This window comes from Sminthopsis crassicaudata, chromosome 2 (assembly GCF_048593235.1).
Source record: "Sminthopsis crassicaudata isolate SCR6 chromosome 2, ASM4859323v1, whole genome shotgun sequence".
In the NCBI taxonomy this organism is placed as follows: Eukaryota; Metazoa; Chordata; class Mammalia; order Dasyuromorphia; family Dasyuridae; genus Sminthopsis; species Sminthopsis crassicaudata.
In genome coordinates this window covers 312,577,633-312,601,014 of record NC_133618.1, presented here as the reverse complement: position 1 = coordinate 312,601,014, position 23,382 = coordinate 312,577,633, and the positions used below count along the sequence as shown (strand labels likewise).

At 33.7% G+C, this 23,382-nt stretch overlaps 1 protein-coding gene across 15 annotated transcripts in view; it reads left to right on the top strand.

Moving 5' to 3' along the window:
* Positions 1-23,382, top strand: part of TTLL5 (tubulin tyrosine ligase like 5) — a 402,838-nt gene that overhangs the window by 332,858 nt on the left and 46,598 nt on the right. For 8 of the 15 annotated variants that reach the window (XR_012486466.1, XM_074289955.1, XM_074289962.1 and 5 more), the window contains 3 exons: positions 174-388; positions 14,218-14,303; positions 16,634-16,756. Coding sequence is in view for 12 of the 15 variants with exons in the window: in XM_074289955.1 (XP_074146056.1) it covers positions 174-388; positions 14,218-14,303; positions 16,634-16,743 (411 nt within the window). In the remaining 3 variants the exon portion in view is untranslated. The remainder of the gene's footprint in view (positions 1-173; positions 389-14,217; positions 14,304-16,633; positions 16,757-23,382) is intronic. The other 7 variants (XR_012486468.1, XM_074289958.1, XM_074289959.1 and 4 more) reach the window with 2 other exon arrangements.

Here is a 23,382-nt window from a genome sequence, read left to right as displayed (position 1 = left end):
TGAATTCAGGGCTGGTGCTCTGTCCACTGCGCCACCTAGCGGCCCCTAATTCTCTATTTCATTGGGCTTCTCCAGTATTATTCTTTGTAATTAACAAGTGTAAAAGACTTTTGTTGCAGATGGGTTATAATTAATAGAAGGCATCAATCTTTTTCCATTGTTTCTTTTTGCAGGCAATCTTTGGCAATCTCATATTACCCAGTTCCAATCTGTGGTCTATACATAATGCAGGCTACAGAATCTCCAGTACCACTGGCAGTGGTCAGAAGCCTACCAGTCTGCCACAGAAAGTGGTGCCATCTCCAAATTCTTCCTCATCCCTGGTCCCCAAACCCCCTCCCAATCACAAGCAGGTGCTTAGGAAGATGTCATCCCAAAGAGTTTCCAAGTAAGTTTTTTTTGTTTTTTTTGTTTTTTTTTTTGGTCAATATCTTGTCTAGGTCATGGTATTGTTATTACTGAAATATTATTGCATTATTTTCCTTCCTTCAAGAACAGGCTTTTGTTTTGAGGAGAGAGTACTTAGTCTTTTCTAAAGTCTTCCTAGTGCTATTTATTCACTGTAAATACTCAGACAATCTAGGAGAAATCAGATGGTTTACTTTTGGTACGTTCGCTAATGATTATTCATCTGTTTTCATTTTTGTTAAATGTATTTTAATGTGTGTGTTTTTTTTTTTTTTTTTTTTTTGTTTTGTTTTTTTTACAACTGCCCTTATTAGTTTTTAGGCTCCTCCAGGATTGAGACTGTTGTTGCATTTCTATTTCCCAACTGATGTGAATATGTGGGTAGTCAATGAATAGTACTGAGGGACTACTACCTTACCACAACTGAAATCAAATGAGACATCCTAATTTCCAGAAACTGAAAGCCATACTTGCTTTCACAAACTTTTTTTTTTTTTTTTTTAAACAGAGTCTGAATCTTATGCTTTGTGGGAAACTTTTATCTTTTTTCAGGCTTTTTAATGGGCAAATGTGGACTTGGATATCAATTAGATGAATTCATTTAATTGATTTTAGTTTCAACAGTTTTGTGAAATATTCCATATATTTAATATATAGTTATATATATAATTTATATAATACATATTTAATAAAATACATTTAATACTAAAAAGAGATTTTTTTTTTCAAACTTAAATCTAATTCTAGAAGACTGAATTCCCAACTTATTTGTCACTAGTTGGATATAATTTTGGATACTATTTCTTTTAGCCTTCACTTTTAAAGTGAGAACCTTTTCAAGATGACTTTATGGGACATGCTTTTGAGCATGCTTTTTTGCATGTGAGATTTTCCTTGTTTCCCTTATGTTTCATTAACATCTTATGTTTATTAGTATTTAACATGATCAACTAATTCTAGTTTCCAACAAAGACTACTGGAACTGAGAGAAAGAAACTGCTGCTGCTTCTCTTCTGTCTTTGATTCAATTCAGTATCTGAGTCAAAAATTGTCCTTTGTGGCTGCTGAATTATATTATTAAATCACCACACAACCCAAAAAAAGTCAAAATCCTGGATTTGCACAGTAATAGATTTATTGGTCACAAAAAAAAAAAAAAAAAAAAAATATTTACTGGCCCAGCTCTACAGAGAAAACTTTGAAATGGGAGTTGAGTCCTGGGTTCCAGATCCAATTCTGCTGTTAAAATGGCTATGTGACTTTGGACAAGTCACTTAACATCTCTGGACCTGTTTTCACAACTAGCAAATGAGAAGATTGTATTAGAAGACCTCTCTTAAGTATGAAATCTGATCCTCTATGAGTTCCAAGGAAGGATTAATAAAGACAATGAAATTCATGGATGAAGGTCACTGGTAAAATGGGAAGGAACTCCAACTTTCTTTGCCAAATCTCTTTTAGTGTTCATACCAGATTATCTTTAAGAGCATTTGAAAAGTAGACATTTTGCTGGTAGAGTTAGTATATGTATAACTTTCAGGTCTCACAGTTTGGTCTCTTTTGGTGTAATCCTAGGCTACTGTTAAGTAATCCTACTATTATAAGTGGTAGACTAGATTGAACTAGTGAGTAGGTGGGTTGCTATACCACACAGCGAGGTTATATATTTGAAGGTGCTGGTGTACTGTACTCATTTCTTGGCACTAGGAATGTTTATCCTCCTGAGATGGAATTGCAGCTCTTTGGACAAACTTTGCTTTGCTACATTTTTGTGGTTTCTTCTCTCTGACAAGCAGGAGTGTGGGAAAACCGGATACAGCTCAGCACCAAAAATGCACAGAAGGGGGAAAAAGCATAAGATTTCTTCAGAATCTAAGAAATATAATCCAAATAGCAAAAGGCATGCTGTGAAGAGTCATTCCAGGAAATAGTTTCCGATTTGCCTTTAAAACTCCAATAGAAGTTTCTGAATCTAATTCAATCTAATAGAGAACTTAAATAAATCTTTTTATTTGTATAAAACATAATGTGTCTTACAAGCCCACCATTTTCAAGTCTGATGTTTTTCTCGATTTGTCAGCTTTATCTTAGCTGACTCTTATTGATGGATACAAAAAGCTGCTGCTTGCAGAGCCCATCTCTAGGAAACATATTCTGTGAAACATCTCCAAATAGTGTTGTTTCCAGAGGAATCTTAAATAGATCATTAAACCAGGAGCCTGGTTAATAGTTGATGTTCAGACTAAGATGTTGTAGCAGGAAATTTTTATTTTATTATCTCGTCTTTCTGCCTTAAAAATCTACTGCTCCATTTAAAATTTTTTTTTCCTCTTGATTACTGCCTCTTAATACAGCTCCAAGATTAATCAGTTCTCATCAGTTTTGACTGGTTATGCCAAATCACTCAGGAATTCCAAAGTTATATCATGAGATTTAAAATAGTGAGAAATTTCCATTAGCTTTGGCCTTTAATGAAATCCTGTGCCTTTTTGGTTGAACTTCTAACATAGACTTTGGCATATGACAAAAATAGAAGCAATTTTTAAAGGCATTAGAGTTCACATATATTCATGATGTTGCATTCAGAGTGTAATATAATATTAAAAAGGTCTGTAACTTGGAGAATGATGCAAAAAAAAATTAGGGCAACTGATTTTATTTCTTTCTGATAATGCACAAACTCTGTAGGCTCCAATTTCCCAAAATATACAAAAAAGGGGGAAAAAAAAGCAAAAAAAATTTCTTCAGGAATTTAAGAACTATAATTTAACAAAACTGCATAAAAATGCTTTTCACATCAAATAATTAAAAGTCAAAGGAATTTACTGCCTGCTCTGGTAAAGGCTTTATTTTAAATAAGCACATTACATTATATGTTTTGAACAAAATTTTGTTAATCCTTTCTGCTTTACTGTTATTCTACCCCACCCCATTACCCTATCCTTCCCCCCAACTCTCTGGCATGACATCTTAGTCCCTTACTTGTATTTCTTCAAACTTAATCCAATTTTGTCAATTCCACAGTTGGATTTATTAAGAAAATCACATTTCTCATTTTGGTAGTGGCTTTAAAATTTTTCTAGCTTTTCTTCTTTGATGTTTTGCAGCACCTCATAATTTAGTACCTTTTTCAAATCCTTTTCCTGAAACTATTTGTGGTATTTCTTCTAAGCACTTAGTTGCATTAGAACTACTTTTTTTTTTTTTTCAAATAATCTTCTTTTCAGAGCCAGAATCATACTTTTTTTTTTTTTTTTTTTTTTTTTACTTGAACAAATTGAGTTGCTTAGTTGCTAGGTTGACAGGCAAAACCTAAATACTAAAGAAAAGCATGAAAATTAGTCACCTTAACTCTTGTTAACTTGGGCAACTTTTCTGCCACAAGAAAAATTCCTAAGAATACTTAGATGAACTACATTTTTTTTTTTTAATAAATGGAAAGTATCTGCCTCTCTAGTCATGTGACTAGGGGAGAGAGTTGAATTATCTTCTATAGGAGTTGCATATGGCTGTTAACCATTACTGTGCAAACACCTGTGAATAAATGGGGATAGGAGGCAATTAAGTATTACATAAGTGAAAATATACAGATTAATGCAATCAGAATTTTGAGTGGCATAAATATCAGAAAGCTGAAAAAGCTTAAGTTTGTGTGAAATAATAAACAAAAATACTATACAAAATACTACATATATTTATATAGATATATGGATAAAAAATATTAGCCAAACCCCATTAGGAGTAACAGAGATTTATAAATAAATTTTATCATTTTTGGATTTTTTTCTACATATAATAGATTTTTTTTAGAACTAACATTTATATCACATCAGCTTTTTACTCTTAAATAGTTGCTGTATTTCAGGAGCCTTGGTTGATTGGATCCATGTTATAATCAAATCTGAGTAATAATAGAATTGCACAAGATACAGTATATATGCATTTTTATGAAAGTTGCATATAAAACACCTTGCATTTCTATAATAGCCTCCTTTTTCAAAGTTCTTTGGCATATATAGGAGGCAACACATTGTAAAGCAGCCGGTTCTCACTCAGTTTAAGTCAAGGGAGGCCTGTGTTTGAATCCCCCGTTCCAGCATTTATAAGCTGAGTGCTCTGCCTCACATTTTCCTCTTCTATAGAAGGGGTATGAAAATGCTTACAAGGTTATTGTAAAGAGAACACTTTTTAAACTTTAAAATGTTATGTAAATATAAGTTGTTATTGTTGCTCTCATTGTCATTCTATTGTAGGTTATAGTGTTAAAAGCACTTTCACCCATCTGATATCCTTCTGTTTTCCCAGTATGCTTTAAGGTAGAGATTTCTATTTTAGGGGGCAGTGGCGCAGTGGATAGAGCACCAGCCCTGAATTCAGGAGGATCCGAGTTCAAATCTGGTCTCACACACTTAACACTTCCTAGCTGTGTGACCCTGGGCAAGTCACTTAACCCCAGCCTCAGGGAGGGGGGGGGAAAGAGAGATTTCTATTTTACATGGAAGAGGATTAAGACATAGAGGTGAAGTGACTTTGCCAAGGTCACACAACTAAATAAAAGAATCCAACACAATATAGTGAAAAGAACATTGGACTGTGTCGAAAGACTCAGATTCTAGTTCTAGCTACTTAGAACTAATCATTCAAATTTTCTGAGCCTTAGTTTCTTCATATTGAATATAAAAATAATATATGATTCACTGAGTTGTCATAAATGACAAATAACATGTCTGAAAATGCTTTGAGAACTATAAAACATTTATATATGTAGCATATACATCTACATATACTATATATAATATTAAGGTATATGATTGAAGGTTTGTGGCAATTTTGTAGCCAGCAAATATATGAGTGCCACTTATCCAGCAGCATGTGCTCACATCATGTCATGTATCATATTTTGGTATTTCTCACAATATTCTTAACTTTTTCATTATTATTATGTCTGTTATGGTGATCTGTGATTAGTGATCTTTGATAATACTATTGTAATTGTTTTGGGGTACCATGAATTATGCCCATATAAAATAGCAAACTTAATGAATAAATGTATGAATTTTCACTGCTTCAGGGACCATTTATTCTCCACCTTTCCCTCTTTCCCTGGGCTTCCCTATTATCTGAGACATAATAATATTGAAATTAGATCAGTTAATAATACTACTGATAATATAAAACTAATATTAATATTAATAATATTAAAATGGCCTCTAAATGGTCAAATGAAGAAGCAAACTTCATTGTTCTCTTATTTTAAGAAATTGTCACAGCCATCCATTCTTTAGCAATCAACACCCTGACCAGTCAGCTGCTTACAAGAAATAGACTTGAAACACAAAGACTTAAACAAATTTAAAATGAGTTGGAGTAAAATCTGTTATATTGTAGCTGAACTTGAAAAAAGCAAGGATAAGAATCATGATTTCAGACAATACAACAGAAAAAGTAGATCTAATTAAAAGTAATAAACAGGAAATTATCAATCTCAGTACATATTATCAATCTCAGTACATAACCTAACCTAACATAAATGACACAGCAAGTAAATAGTATAAGAAAAAGCTAAATGATTTATAGAGATAAATAGTAAGATTAAACTATTTGGGAAATATCAGTATACATTTATAGAATTAGACAAATCTATCTAAAAATAAACGGGAAAAAAGTTAAGAACTTAAATGGAATTTTGGAAAAGTTAAAAATGATAAACCACTAATGGTTATTAAATAGAAATCAGAAAGAATATACATATTTCTGTTACCATGGGGACTGGTGACAGCTCTGTAACTTATTTTCAGTTCTGAGACACATATCAAGAGTAGACAGATGTAGGAATGACTTTCCCAATTAGGGATATCCTGTATTGTTTACCAAGAAAGGATCAGATTCAGAAGCAAGGAACAGTGGTGTGACTGCAACCTAGATACAATCCCAATATGCAAGGGAAGTCAGAAGTTTTGCCACTGAATCATTAGAGCTTCCCAGTGTCTGATAGTAGCTGAGATCAACAGCAATTAATTATTACTTCTACCCAAATTCAGTTTAAGAACTTTCAGAACTTTTAGAAGGGCAGGAGTCCATCAGACTTTGTTCTAAATCAAAGCATTCTGGAAAAACTGCAAATGTGCAGGTTCCCAACCTGAACTGAGATCCTGGAATACTACATTCAATATCCCAAGAAAGCAAAAGAATTAGTACAGACCTTCCTTCTAAGAGTGTGGTAGAGCCCAGTCCTAACATCTAGTCTAAAATCAGAAAATAAGCTGGAAAACTGAACAAACAAACAAAAAAGAATCCCACCATAAAAGGCTATGATGGTGGCAGGGATTCTTAAGATTCAAATCTCAAAAAAAGAAAATGACGCCAAAACATCTACATGTAAAACCTCAAGAAAAGCATAATACATGAACAAAAATTCATCTAGAAGAGATGAAGCACACATGTTGTTTTATTTTTTAAATGTAAAAATGCTTTTGTTAATGAAAGAGAATACTAGAGAAAAAATGGAAAGGGAATTAGAACTATGGAAGAGAATTGAGAAAGCTATTGTAAAGTTGTCACAAGAAGTACAAAACTTTGCCCAATTAACAAACTTCCCAAAAATTAGAAACCAATGACTTCATGAGTCAAGAAGAAATATTAAAGCAAAGTCAAAAGACTGGGGGGAGAAGAAGAAGAAACAGAAGAAAATGTAAAACAAAACATAGTGAAAACAATACATATGAAAAATAGATCAAGGAGAAACTCATCAGACTACTTGAACACCATGACAGTAACAAAAGCTTAGATATCATATTTCAAGAAAATCTTAAAAAAACAAACAAACAAACAAACAAAAACTTCCCAGAATTTTAGAATTTCTGTTTCAAGGTGGAAAAAGAAAAAAGATGTTACCTTTGGGGGCAGCTAGGTGGCACAGTGGATAGACCATCAGCCCTGATGTCAGGAGGACCTGAGTTCAAATATGGTCTCCGACACTTAGTACTTACTGACTGTGTGACCTGGGTAAGTCATTTAACTTCAATTGCCTCAGCAAAAAAAAAAAAAAAAAAAAAAAAGTCACCTCCTTCCTCCAAAAATTCAAAACACACACACACACACACACACACACACACACACACACACACACACACACACGCACATATACACAACCCACAAAAAATCCCAAATTAGGATTTTCAGGTACATTATAGCCCAAATCTAGTACTTCCAAGTCAAAGAAAAAATACATATACAAGCTAAGAGAAAGAAAAAACTCGATTTCTGAGGCAGTCATAATCAGGAACATGCATGGTTTTAACAGCCACCACTCTGAAGGAGCACAAAGCTTGGAATACCTTATTCCAGAAGGCAAAGGATATGGGTTTTCGGTCAAGGATAACTTAACTAGCTATAGTGAATATAATTCTAAATGGGGGGAAGAAGGGAAAATGAATTTGTAAAGAAATAGATGAAAAGACAAATTGAGTAGAAACTTTTAAAATTAAAATGTAAAGAATTAAGGGACACATTAAAAAAGCCACATTAATGAACATTTATAAAGGACTAAGCAAGAATATACTGCTTATACATTTTATATGATATATATGTCTCATTGAACTCTAACATTATCAGAAGTCAGAAGGCAAATCTTAACTAGACAGAATGCCTAGATATGGTTCTTCTAAGTTACAAAGAATGTAGAAAGGGAAAGAATTATACTGGAGCCTGAGAGAAAGAGAAAGAACAATTATGAAAATTATTCCATGTAATCAGCATGCATTTATATAAACAAGGAAGAGAACCTGGTAGAGGCAGTGGCTGATATTTGAATCTCACTCTTATCTCAGCTGGTCAAAGGAGGGAAGAATATACACACAGAGTTTGATACAAAGACATATTTCATTCAAGAGTAAAATGAGAGAAAGGAGAAGAGAGCATTAATGACTGGGAAGTTTAAAGGAGTTATTAACTAAAAATGTACAAAAATATGACCCTTTTTGTTATGACAAAGAATGGGAACCTGAAGGAGTAATCATAAATTAGGAAATGGTTGAATAACTATAAAGTATATGAATTTAATGAAATGAAACCTTGGAAAACTTATATGAAATAATGCAAAGATATTGCTTTTGGGGCAGCTAGGTGGCGCAGTGGATAGAGCACCAGCCCTGAATTCGGGAGGACCGAGTTTAAATCTGGTCTCAGACACTTAACACTTTTTAACTGTGTGACCCTGGGCAAGTCACTTAACCCTAGCCTCAGGGGGAAAAAAAAAAAAAAAAAAAAAGATATTGCTATCACTGTAAAAATAATTATTTTTGGTACTTTTCAATTACCAAAAAAATAATTATTTTTACAGTGATACCAATATAATTAATACAAGCTGCTTTGAAACAATTAGGCACTTTAATCAATGTAATCACCTAATATGAATCCAAAGGACAAATGATGAAACATGCTACTCACTTCCAGATGGGAAAGTGAAGCTCTCAGAATGCAGAATTTACTTATATATGTACATACACACATGTATAATGCGTGTATATCTTTATACATATATATCTGTTATTTATAAATGTATATGTATATATGTATACTTATATATATTCCCATATATACATGATCAGTGTGAAAATTTTTGCTTGACCTCTCTCTATATATTTGTAACAGTATCTCAAAAGTCTTTCCTTAGGGCAGCTAGGTGGAGCAGTGGATAGAGTACCAGCCCTGAAGTCAGGAGGAAATGAGTTTAAATCCAGCTTCATACACTTAACACTTCCTAGCTGTATGACCCTGGGCAAGTCACTTAACCCCAATTACCCCAGGGGGAAAAAAAAAGTCTTTGGTCCATATGATTTCTTTTACTAATTTTTTGTATCATACATTTAGCTAATTTGTATCATGTCTTCAATTGTTGCCTTGGACAGTTATTCAAAAATTTTTTTGAACTACATGTTCACAAGTTCGCTAGAGTTCTTAACTGAAAGATGTAATTAAAACTATTTCTCCATATTCTAGATTGTTATGGAAGTGAAATATTTCTAAAGGAAAGAGAAATAAGGCTTCATCATTTATTTCTTGGAATCAAATTAAATTCCCCTCCCTTCTGAACTGATTATCCTTATAAAATTTTAGTGAATGGGATCCTATCTGCCCTTGCTATAAACCCTTTGAAATCTCTTGTCCCAAAATATAGTAAGATACTTATAAGATTCTGTGGATTATGAGCTCATCTGGGACAGGGACAAGCCTTATATTTTTTTGTCTTTCAACTGTGGTGCTTAGGGAACAACACATTGTGCATATACAAATAATGGATGCGAATTTGATTTTAGCCAGAACCATAGTTAATAAATATGCTAAATCTTCCAGACACATAAATGCCTGGCTGTTAACTTCCTTTTGCAGTATACTGGGTGTAATCTTTAGGTTGATGGGTAAAAAGGAAAAGAATTGTTGTATATAGAGTACTTATTACAGTGGCAAGTGTTTATAGTTATATTGTAGGAAAAATTTTATTGGGCCTTCAATGGTTATTAGATAAAAGAGGCTTTTTTTTTCCTGAGGCAATTGGGGTTAAGTGATTTGCCCAAGGTCACACAACTAGGAAGTGTTGTATCTGAAGCCAGATTTGAACTCGGGTCCTCTTGACTTCGTGAGTGGTCCTCTATCCACTGCGTCCCCTACGCTGCCCCCAAAAGAGGCATTTTTGCTTTACCATTACACATCAAGGACTTTTGATTTCATGAAATGAGATCTTCCAGTAAATGAACCCAGTCTATAGAAGGACAATCCATCTATAATTTGCAATTTGCCTGATGCAATTAAAAACTTGTTTGCTCATGGTCACACAGTAAGTGTCTGAGGGTAGCACTTGAGCTCAGACATTTCTTTTTCCAAATCTAGTACTCTATCCATTATACCACCTTACTCTTTTTAATCTTGATCTTAGTTTAATTTGATCTTTTTGATACTGAGTTCTTAAAGAAGATCACTATCATGCCCTATCTACTAGTAAGTAGAAATTAGTAAATTACCAATATTACATAGTGATTGAAGTCTTAGTATTTAGGGCCTTTGACACCTCATTTTCAATATCCCAACCCTGATCAAATCAACCTTTCAAGTTCTCACCTTCCTCATGTATCTGTCTTTTTGGAAAGTATCAGGTCACATGGCATTTTGTGTTTTTTCATCCCATATATCCTTAATGTCATGGCCTGTGTCTGAGACAGATTTTTTTTTTTCCTGAACCAATTGGATGGAAAAATAATACCTTTATAAAAGAACTGGAAAGGAATAAAGACATTGAAAGCTAACCTAAAAGAAAAAGTATAGCACCAACAGAATCAGTCTTGGAAAGTAATGAACAAACCAGAACTTTTAGAAAGGGATATCATTTACAGGAAAGTTTCCACTGATCGAATATTGGGTCAAAGGAAAGAAATGGAGAAAATGCCAAGAAAAGAATCAGAGTCCTATGAAGAAATATGTGAAAAAGAACCTTAATTTGGTAGGGAAAAGAGCCTTAGAGTGCTTTACTCATTGTAAATTCTTGAAATTGATAGACACCTTTACCATACTCCTTGATCTCACGTGTTTCTCTTGCATTCCCAATTAGATACCTTCTAGATTTGTATCTCCCCTAGACTTAATAGGGTTATTTCTGATTAGAACTTTAATGGATCAGTGGTTCTCAAAGTGTGGTCCAGAGATTCTGAGGGTATCTGAATTCTTTTCAAGGGGTCTATAAATTAAAAATTAATTTTTATTTCTTATATGGTAAATATCTACAAATGTGACACACATAAACAAAAACTCTTTCTACAATAGATCCATAGTAATTTTTATAGTATAAAAATACTGAGAACAAAATTTTAGAACTACTGTTCTAGATGGCTAGAAAGGTAACTCATCCAAGGCCAGATAACTTAAATACTAGAAGAGTGAGTCAAATCCAAGTCTTCTCACTTACAAACTAGTGTACTTTATACTATACATTGCAGTTAATAAATAATAAATGCAACAAATCTAATTGGCAATTTTGTTTTTTGCAGGGCATCCCTAAAGTTATAGGGATGTTATAATCTTTAATAACTTTAGTAGTATAAATGCTATAAACTTATCCCCCCAAATTTTTTAACAGTTAATTATGTACAATTAAAATATATTGGTACTATTAAAAATTCAACATAATTATTCATCTTGTTCTATACATTACCCTAGTCAATTTTTTAACTTTGTAAAAATATTTCTTTCTGTCCTGAAGACAGAAAAACTGAAAGGATTGCATTTGAAAGCTTTAAGACAATTTTGGCATGACCATATAAGAAAAATATTAGATAGCTAAGGTAACTAAGCAAGAAGACCTCTTCTACTATCTAGAAACTGTTGCATATATAATGCCTAATCACAGACTGTCCTCATATTATTAAATTTTTAAATTTATCATTCAAAATGCACTTAACAAGATACATTTTTAAAAGGTGAAATAAACTTTTAAGTTTTTATTTTGTTTTTAGCATTAATATTTCTTATATGATTATTATAAAATATAAAATTACACTAAGACTTTTGAGACATACTATATACCATTAGCCACGTTAGAAATGTTCAGAAGAACTATATAATCATACTCAGTACAAAAATAACATTCATGTCAAATCCTTTCTTTGATGTCAGAAAACAGTGGAAGCAGTGAGAGGAATATAGGTGGAAAGTAGAATAAATAGTTCTGATTTGGTACATTCACATGGATAATTAATTAAGTCCCAAGAAAAGTAACTGTCACAGAAAGAAATGGTCATGGAACATGTGGCTGTTATAAGAATCCCTTTCATAATCTGCTGCTGCACAGAGACATAATTTTTTTTAGTTTCTAAGTACCAGGTTAATCAGGCATCCTGCCTTTTTAGACATTTTTTGGCAGCTGCATCAGTTCATCCTTGGCAAAGTGCCTCAATTAAGCACTGCCACAGCTGAGCTCTTACTAACGCTTCAATTCTTAACCTTTAACTGGTCCCATAGTTCACTAGCACCATTTCCAAGAGCCCCAGCAAGAGAAAAATGAAAAGCTAGATAATCATATTTCAGTCTCAGCTCTGAGTTGAGCCACACCTCTTAAGGAGCTTTGAGTTTCATTATCCCACAATTAAATGTCCTTAATAAATTATCCTCAATCTGTACTTTTTTTAAATTTCCTGGCATTTTATCAAGATATAATGACAGCCAATGATTGGATAGATTAAAGAAGTCAATAAGAACAACAAAAGTATATTTAAATTAAGTGAACAGCAGTTTTCCCAGTGTATTAGAATATTCCACATATAGAACTCTTAGTAAACATGCCCAAAAAAATCATATCGTGCAATGTCCTCTCATATCTGATTTTGCCACCATCTTCCATGTACTAAATACTCTTTTACCTCATTAGCATTATTATTAGTCTTTATATTAGGAATTTATGCCAATGATTCACCGTATACAATAAAATGAAACTTGTTCTACTATAAGCTTATGACATGAATACAAAAGAGTAATCCACAAGTCAATGATTATTATAAGTAAATGTAACCTAACAAACCCAAAATGCACAAATACATATAGAGAAACTTTATATATATATATATATTGCATATATAAAATGTTTTATATGTATGTATTTATATAAAGTATGTATATTAATATATAAGTGCACATGTATATATAAACATATCGATATACACATGTGTTATTGTATATATGCGTGTGTGTGTGTGTGTGTGCTCGTGTGTGTGGAATAACTTATCTTTAGTTTGCACAATGCTATGTAGGCACCTGAGAAGAAATCACATTTAATCTGCTTCCAAACAGCTTTTTTGTAATTTCTTTTTAAGGGAGGGGATTCAAGATAATGTCTGATCTGAAACCTGAGGCTTGATTCAAGATGCTGATGGTATAGCTATATTGTTTCTTCATTAAAATATATGAGATTTTTAAATTAAAGTTTAAAAAATTAAGTCTATATATGTTTAAATATATATGCAAGCATATATATTTATTCAAGGAAAACTACTCACTGATTCACATTATGCCTTCATCTTGTTTGGAGGGCAATAATTTTAATATGGAATCAAATGTTTGTTTCTTTATTTTTCAAGGGGAATTTGAAGATTTTCAGTTTTCATTAAATAGGAAAAGTTTGCATCAAGTAGTCTCCTTTTAATCTGCAGCAAATTTACTCTAATTTTGGTGTCCCATGTCACAACTCACATTTCAAGATTATGTGACATTTTAAGGTTTGTGAATAACTTTCCTCATTGTTTTCCTCCAGCTCTTTTTTTTGTTTAAAGTTCTCTCAAAAGGCATTTCTTCAACAATGTTTATTGAGCATATTATGTAGAAGTTGTAGAAGAATTAAACTGCAAACTCCCAAACGAATTTGTAGTCTAGCTGAGAAAATAGAACAAGTGTACATGGAGAAAACCACTGGAGAATCCTTCACAAAGCAACATATCAACAAGCGCAGATTAACAGAGTACAAACCAAATGTGTACATTAAGAGAATTCTGATTATTAAGTGGAATAAAGTTTTAACAGGAGCCCATAGGATCTGGGCAAATGAACACTTGAATTTTCTTAGCTTCAATAGCATGTTTTATTCCTACATCTGAAATATTAAATATAAATGCTATGTTCTCCTTCTGAATAAGTTTATAGAAAAACAAACAACCCTTTCTGGACCTCATTAAGGCAAGTGTTATATAATAGTTTTGTAGGCAGAGGATTGAGACGGTAGGTTTTCCATTTTCACATTTTTAGCTCTAATGAGGTTCTTTTGTGTGCTAGGACGGCCTCCACAGAAGGACAGCTGAATGGATTCCAGACCAGCCTTAGTAATGCTAGGTCATTTATGCCCATCACAAAGTCTAGAGGTAAATATCAATTCTTTAGTTTATGGGGAGAGGGTAAAAGTATTTAGGCCTTTGCTTAGGCACAGTTCATACTCAAGCTGAAAAAAGAAACCTAGTCAACTGTTCAAGGATTTAATTTGAAGAGTTTTGAGAAAGGATCCTCCTTCTTTCCTTTTCTTCTTTTTCTTTTTAGAATTTTTTTTTTTTTTTTTTTTTTTTTTTTTAAGCATTTGGGGTTAAGTGACTTGTGCAGAGTCGCACAGCTACTAAGTGTTTGAGGTCAGTTTTGAACTCAGGTCCTGCTAACACCAGGCCCAGTATTCTATCTGCTGCACAATCTAGTTACCCCAATACTTTTCTTTGACAGCTTTTTGAAATATTTAAAGTGAAGAGTGTCCTGGGGATAGTTTAGGTATACTAATTATTAGTGAATAGAAAGTCAAGAAGTATATTAAATGCAATGTTTTGCATGTAATCTGACAGAAGCTGGGTTAATTGAAGTTGGAATCAATAGCTGGGTCCCACTGTAGTGTCTTTGGCATCAAATGATATGATTTCATTTTCTGGCTCCATGAGCTCTTTGAATTCCTTTTTTTGACTTTCCTAGGATTCTTAATCCTTTAGCATTAGAGCACTAATTTTAATATCAGCTAGTAATGCTAAGGCATTTTAAAATAATTTATTAAAAATTCACCTTGATTATATTAATAACAAGTCTAGCCTTAGATCTCCTTCTATAATAAAGTAGAAGTTTGACACAATAATCATCAGGTTATTGTTTAAACTCACAAGAGAGAGGACTTGGCACCATTAACACATTATATATGGCCAACTTTTTACCAAGAGATTGGAAGTCCTGTCCATATATTGCTAATCTGAAATGTGTTTGTAGGTTATTTGGTCATTATCTGCATCATTTAATTCATTCAGTTAGTTTTTAAAAAACAAAACATAACTTGGTATTAATAAAATAAAGATTAATTTTTGGAAGATTTAATTAACTTCACATAGAGAACTGTTCCTTAATCTCTTAAGCCACTTCCAAACCTAGACAATTAGGTCTGGCTACTTTGTGCTATTGGTCACAAGGGACTCTGAGAAAAAAAGAGTATGAATGGCCATATCACTTTGCCTCCTCTGCCTGGATTTTGGAAAACACCTCCAAGTCTGGGTTTTCTTGATACGGGATTAGTAAATTATTTTTCATTCATTTGCTCCCTACTCAGATATTAAGATTTACAATAGACTCAGAAGCACATGATATTGCTAATTCAGGACAGACATACTAAATTTTCTATAGGAAAGATCACATAAATTTTTTTAAAAAATTGAAAGAAAATGGGAGTGCTTTGGACTTAAAGTAAATCATGCTGGGTTTTTTTTTTTTTCTCTTATACTCAGTGGGGCACTTTCTGTGACCTCTGAAGTGGTGGTGGTTAAATAAAATAGCAGGAGACCAGCAAATTAGGCAACTGAAGTTTTTCTCATGCCGACTTGACAGTATAAACCAGCATTAATGTGGGGTCTGAAGCCACACATAGTTAGAACTGGCTTCCCTAACCCTTGCCCCTTGACCATTGTATAAACTTCTCCCATAATAGAACCAGACTTTTATAAGTCTTGTCAGTCTGTAGGTGGGGGAAGGGAACTAGTAGTCCCTTATAAAAGTTCTATGATTGATTTCATTTGTGAGAAGTCATGAGATGCAAGAATCTTCTTGCTAAATATTTGCTGCTTCAAGCTGTAGGTATAAATTAGTGTGGAAAAATTTAAGTTCTTCCCATGAAGAAACCAAAGCCAGTACATTAATGTTTCTCTGGCTGTGTATGCATGTGTTTTCCTGCTTTTGGAGGAAGTAAGCCTCCACTGAGACAGCATAAGAAATAGATTATAAAAAATATACACAAAATAGATTATTTTGGTTAATGAACTCAGTTGGATGAAGGAAACACCCATGAGCACACTAACTAAGAATGCTCCAATAGTTAATAAAACTGCCTTAGCCTTCCTTATGAACATCTTTATGTGGCAGGACTCAGATAAACACTGATCCCACCAACAGCCATTGTTCTTTTCCCCAAGTGTGTTGTAAATTGTTGGAACTTCTTGTCCAGCTAGAATTTTAAGTAATGAAAAGAGCTGTTCAAATACTTGACCCAAATGGAATTTCTGTCTTTCTGGCCTCTGACCTGTACATCTTCTGAAAGGTTCAAGGTGTTCAAAGAGGTCTGAATTGATTTTTCCCTACAATTAACCTGTTGAAGTAAAAGAGTGGGTATGGATATGGGCCCTGTCTAGAGAGAAAGATCCCCTTGATCCACTTAAGTAGGATTATTTTTCCCATTTTTCAGGATCTTTGGATGCTCCTCAGGTTATTTTCGCACGATCCAAACCTTTACCCACCCCTCCTGGAGCTCTTGCCGCACTTATAAGACAGAGAAAGTCAAAGTTGGTGAAATAAGGGCCAGTTTAAGGTAACGGTAAAAGTAAGCTGAAATCTTGTCTCCTGTTTCTTGCTGGCCTTGCTCCATGGCATGAAGTCTTAATTAGTAGATACTGAGAGGAATGATCTAAATGAAAATGAGATTGAGATTTTATAAAAGAAGGAAAGAAAGAAAGAAAGAAAGAGAAAAAAGAAAAAAGAAAGGAAAAAAAGAAAAAGGAAAGGAAGGAAGGAAGGAAAGAAGGAAGAAAAGGAAGAAAAGAAAAAGGAAAAAAGAAAAAACAACAACAACAACATGATCCCCAAAGCTGTGTTGGCCCCACAGTGTCAGAATTCAGCCTGCTTATTTATACATGAGTACACCAGTAGATGGCTCTGCTGCAGTATGAAAGCTCTCTATTGTAAAGGATGTCAGTCTCAGATTTTTCTCACTGAAATAGGAATTTGGGGGAAAGTAGGGAACAGAGGCCACAGCTGGGTTTTCACTTGTAAATGATAACTTGAATTTCTTGTATTTGTTTCCCCATATTAAGACTTGAAAGCTAAGTATTCATTGCCGACATTTAAATAATTTATATTTTCTGAAAAAGAACACTCTGTTATGAAAAGGAGATAGGCTAGAGTTGGACAAAGATAGGTTCCAAATTTAGCTAAACAAAATTAAATATACCATTCATGGAAAAGAGGATGGAGAGTTATCCTGGGAAGTAGGAAGATCTATGTTCAAGTACCACCTCTTGCAAAGATTAGCCAAGTAACATCTGGACAGGTTGATTTAGCATTTCTGTGACACCAGGCAACTCTCTTTAAGACTATAAGCTGTGGAGATGCTGTTCAGGCCCAGTAAGAGAAATTTCACCACCAGGGAGCTCCCTCATCAATGAAATCCTTGGTCTGGAACAAAAATGTATTCTCTCTTTTTTGAGTCTTTCTAATGAAAAGGCTCTAACGAATGAAAAGGATCTAATTTTTGAGTTCTTCAGAACTGTAATTGATGTATGAGTTAGAATGATCTGAAGTTAAAATTGCAGAAACTAATTAAGTTAAAGGTCATATCTTGAGGGAAAAGTCTACTGTAATCAACTATGGGGAAGCTGTATCCATATTTAGCCAAAATTATAACCAAATTAATTTTTCCTTGCTATATTATTCAAAGGAATCTAGAAAAATCTACAAAATCTAAATGTTTTAAAGATACATTTCCCTTCTTCCTTTCTATCCCCACTAATATATTCAATTATTATTCTTAATTCTTGAAGAAACACTTGCAGATTTATTTGATAGGCATTTATCCTCAGAATTCTCCAGGGAAGAAAATAGATGGAAAAAAAAATATGTGTTGTATCAAAGACTTACTGACCCTTTTCACCCTTTCTTCCCCCTTCTCCCCAATCTTCCAAGATTGAAAATAGAACATTAAATTCATGACTTGATCATGTGCTGGCATGCACCAGGAGCACTCACAGTGCACAGCTACAAATTTTAATTTATAATAAATGAGAGACTTGAACCTAATATTTAACATTGATCCTTTGGAGTTTCATCAATGTTTACTAGAAATCTGTTATTAACTAGAATCAGTAAAAGTGAAGTCCAGGGTTTGGCCTGTTTGTCAGTATTGAAATGTCCACTTCAATACTGCTGAATGGGACAAAAATAGATTATGAATGATACTGTATTTAATGGTTAGCTTAAGTGGCAGGACCACATGCTGAGCAGGTATGAACATGGTGTGTATCACAGCACACAGAAATGCAGCTTCAGATTTTGTTTCATCACTGTAGACTATTGAGACAGTGATATGAACACCAGCCTGCAGTCTGAAATGGGTAACTTTCTGTTAAGTAAAACTCTGGTTGTCTACAAGATGGAGAAGCAGAGCTGTATAATACAAACAACCTCCTTTTCAAGAGAGGATATATCTTCATGGACATGTAGTCTAGAGGGGTAATATAGCTCATGGAAAAGTTGCTTCAGCTCCTCTATACACAGTCCCCATTAGAAGTATGGGATAGCAGTAATGAAAATATTCACAATTCACATCACAAGGAATAGGAAAATCTTTGAATCAAGTATGATGACCCAAGGTAAACTAATAAACAGTTCATAGGGTCATAGATTTAGAACTGAAAGGGCCTTTAGAAGCCATCAGACCCTATCTCCTTCATTTTATAGATAGCCAAAGCATAAAGAAGTTAGGTGATTTGTCAGGGCATACAGCTAGTGAATTTCCTGTTCAAATTCAAGTCTTCCTGATTCTAAGTCTAGCACCCAATCCCCGATACTATACTATCTCTCACCTTGCTTCATTTTGTATTATTTTTAAATAAACCCCCTGCTTAATGAAAATTTACCCTGTATTTAAGTTATATCCAGAGAATATATGTGTCCCTATATCTATAGAATGAATATATTTCCTAAAGAAAGCTTTCACTGCTTCTCCCTAGTTGTTAACAACCTTTTCCTTCCTGTCTCCAAGACTAACTTCCCACTTTGTTTATTTCTGTTGCACTTGTCATAAGTGCATATGTGAGGTTTTTTATGTATGGCATATTCCTCTTCAAAACTGTAAGCCTTCAGAAGATACGGACCATGTCTTACAAAAACTGCCTCTCATATAGTGCCTAATATAGGGTTCCTCACCTAGTAGGTAGTTAATAAGTATTGGCTTAATTTTTTTATGATTAAATTTTGCTAATAATCTAGTCACTACAGCCTAACTATTATATTATCACTACTGATCATATTGGGGGATATGATGTGAATGATGAGCCAAAAAAGGAGATTGAGAAGGAACAATCAGACGGTAGGGAGTAAACCAGGAGACAGTAGTAGAAATGCAAGAAGAGAGTAGACAGAGACAGGAGGAGATGATGAGAATAAGAGATGATGTCAAAGGATTTTGAAATGTCTCAGAAAGGGGGAAAAAAGGGAAGCTCAGGATGAATGGTTTTTATTTGATTAATAAAAGATGTATCTTAAATCTTGGGTTCAGAAAGAAGGGGAAAGAGATAATAAACTTGAGAAGAGCAGAGAAGATGAGAATATCTCTGTGAAGTAGGGAATCCAGGTAAAAAAAGGATTTTTTTTTAATTTAAAAAAAAAAGAATTACATGAAGTCACACTGTTCAAAGTTATAATTATGTAATTGTAAAACATGGTAACAGATTCCAGTTCAGTGGAAGTATGGTGTGAATTCAAATGATGCAACAACTTCAGAGAATTCATCATTCACATTAATCCAGACTTAGCTGTGTACATACTTACTATCTTTCTCCTTTCCCCCAAGAGTATGTTGCAACATACTTTTGTTTCCCTGACTTTGAGGTTTTAAGACACAGAAACATCTAAGAGATCAATATCAACCAAACCCACAAACTGCTGCCTTGCCTGGTTTCACTTGGATGGAACAAAATGCCCTCCCAGATTAAGCTCAGCACTTTTTAAATCACCACACTGCTGCTAACTCAAGCTTTGATTAACTTTTTGATTAACTTTTTGATTAACCTTTCTGAGCCTCTCTTCCCTTTGGTTTGGAGATCTGGAGGCCACAGTACCAACTTCCTCCCAATATCTTCCTTGGAGGGCAGAAACTATACTCTCTCTTTTTATTATTATTATTTTAAATTTTATTATCTCTAGTTATGTGTAAAAAAACAATTTTTTGTTATACATGTGCATTCACTTTTTAATTACAAATTTCCTTATGAATCATGTTGGGAGAGAAAAAATCAGAACAAAAGGGGAAAATCATGAGAGAAAAACAAAAACAGAAGAAAAAGGGGGAAAAAAAGTGAACAGAGCATGAGTTGATTTGCATTAAGTCTCTATAGTTTTCTGGGGATGATGATGGCATTTTCTACACAAAGTTGATTGAGATCCAATGCAACCACTGGATCATTGAATTATTGAGAAGAATCAAGTCTATTCTAGCTGAAAATCACATAATCTTACTGTTTCTATTTACAGTGTTTTCTTATTTCTGCTTGTTTTGCTCAGCATCAGTTCATATAAATGAATTAAAATCTAAAAACTAAAATTTCTAAAATCAGCCTGTTCTTCATTTTTTATAGAACAATAATATTCCCTTACTTTCACATACCATAACTTATTCAGCCATTCCCCAACTGATGGACATCTACTCATTTTCCAATTCTTTGCCACCACAAAAAGAGCTGTTACAAATATTTTTGTCCAATTGAGTCCTTTTCCCTCTTTCATGATATGTTTGGGATATAGACTAATGGATCAAAGGATATGCACAGTTTGAGAGCCCTTTAGCCATAGTTCTAAATTGCACTCCAGAATGATTGGATCATTTTACAACTCCACCAACAATGTCCTAGTTTTCCCACATTCCAACATTTATCATTATCCTTTCCTGTCATCTTAACCAATCTGAGAAATGTGAGGTGGTACTTCAGAGTTGTTTCAATTTGTATTTCTCTAATCAATTGTGATTTAAAGTACTTTTTAATATAATTATAAATTATTTAATTTCTTCATCTGAAATTGTCTGTTCATATCCTTTGACCATTTATCATTTGGGGAATGACTTGCCTTCTTATAAATTTGAGTCCTATATATTTTAGAAATGAGGCATTTAACAAAAACACTGTATATAAAATGTTCCCCCAGCTTTTTGCTTTCCTTATGATCTTGCTTGTATTCATTTTGTTTGTGCAAAATCTTATTAATTTAATGTAACCAGAGTTGTCCATTTTGCATTTCATAATGTTCTCTAGTTCTTCTTTGGCCTTATTTTGGTATGGGTATTAGATGTAGGTCTATGCTGAGTTTCTGACATATTATTTTCTAGTTTTCCCAAAAGTTTTTGTCAAATACTGAGTTCTTATCCCAAAAGCTGGGGTTTATATCAAACACTAGATTAGTATAGTCATTGATTATTGTCACATGTAACCAATCTATACCACTGATCTACCACTCTATGTCTTAGCCAATATCAGATAGTTTTGATGATTGCTGCATTATAATATAGTTTTAGATGTGGTACAGCTAGCCCACTGTCTTTTTCTTTTTCATTAATTTTCATTAATTCCCTTGATATTCTTGACCTTTTGTTCTTTCAGGTGAATTTTGTTATTATTTTTCTAAGCCTATCCAATAATTTTTTGGCAGTTTGATTGGCATGATACTGAACAAATAGACCAAAGACTACCTTTTCAGAGAAGATACCTCTTAATGTATCATTCTTTCTCACCTTCCCTGATTCCTGTTTGTATGTTGTCTCTTCTTTTAGATTGTAAGCTTTGTTGAGAACAATGACTGTCCATTTGTACTTAGTACTGTACATAATAAATATTTCTTGGATTGGAAAATAATTTGAAAATTTGAAAAATATTTAACATGTATGGGACTACCTGCCATCTAGGGGATGGGGTGAGGGGAAGAGGGGAAAAGTTGGAACAGAAGGTTTTGCAAGGGTCAGTGTTGAAAAATTGCCCATGCATATGCTTTTTTTTTTATAAAAAGGTATAATAAAATATAAAATTAAAAAAAGAAGATGAAGCTCCTCCCCCCCACAAAAAAAAAAAAAAAAAAAAAAAAAAAAAAAAAAGAAAGAAAAGGTTTAAGTGAATAGCCTAGGCTCTCACTAGTAATCACCTGAAACTGGATATGAACTCAGCTCTTCCTGACTGCAAATCCAACACTGCATGCAGTGTGTCTCCCAGGATTCTAGACCTATCTTTGGAAAGTAGAAATTTACAAATTTATTATGGGGAGATGTCCCATTTAGACTTTGAGAAAGTTGAAAGTCACAAGGAACCAGGACAAAAACCTCTAATTTTAAGCATGAGGTACTGAAAGTCTTCTACACCCTTAAAAACAATTCTGAGGTTAAAAGTAACCTAATTTACATATGAAAAGGCCATCTGAGATAATGAACCTGCTTCAATAGATTGCCTCACACTACTGTCCCCAGCTAATCATTTTGCATGGAACCCAACTGGAATTTGGAAAATGTAACTGGATGATCACCATAAATTAGAAAATTTAGTCTTGAACAAGGAGAAATGGTCAACCCTAGGGAAGGCTAGAAGTTTCCCACTGTCTACTCAGAAAATGACAAACTTTAGAAATAAGGGAACAGAGCTGAAGAGACTTCTACAAATCCTAGGTCAAAGTTAAATCTGCCTTTTTCTAAAAGTAGCATCCTGACTGAAATAGCATAGTTAACACCCAGGTCTACCTGAATCTGGAAGTGATAGAGACTACAGCTGACCATGAAGAAATAGACCATGGAGTCCCAGGCATGAATTGACCTGTTCCTTCAAGGACCCTGGTAGTGGATTGACCCATCCAAAAAATATGTGTGACAAGGAAGCCCAGCTGAACCATCTATCCAATTGAGATGCCCTTTGGGGAGCCAACTTAATCTAACAATGGAGTGATTCATCCATTATCAATATTGACACTTTCTTCTGCTGTGGACTCTGCAATGTACTTATACTCTGAATAAGGAAAGGACATTGAAACCCTACTCTTTCAATTATGATTTGCCTTGGCTACACGTAGTCCATAAATGTGGGGCTCATTACTATTGCATTTTGTTTATGCCCTATCCCTGTTACTACTTCTTTCTATTTGTGGAAGGGCAAAACTATTATTCTTGCTATTCCATCTGAATAAATGTTT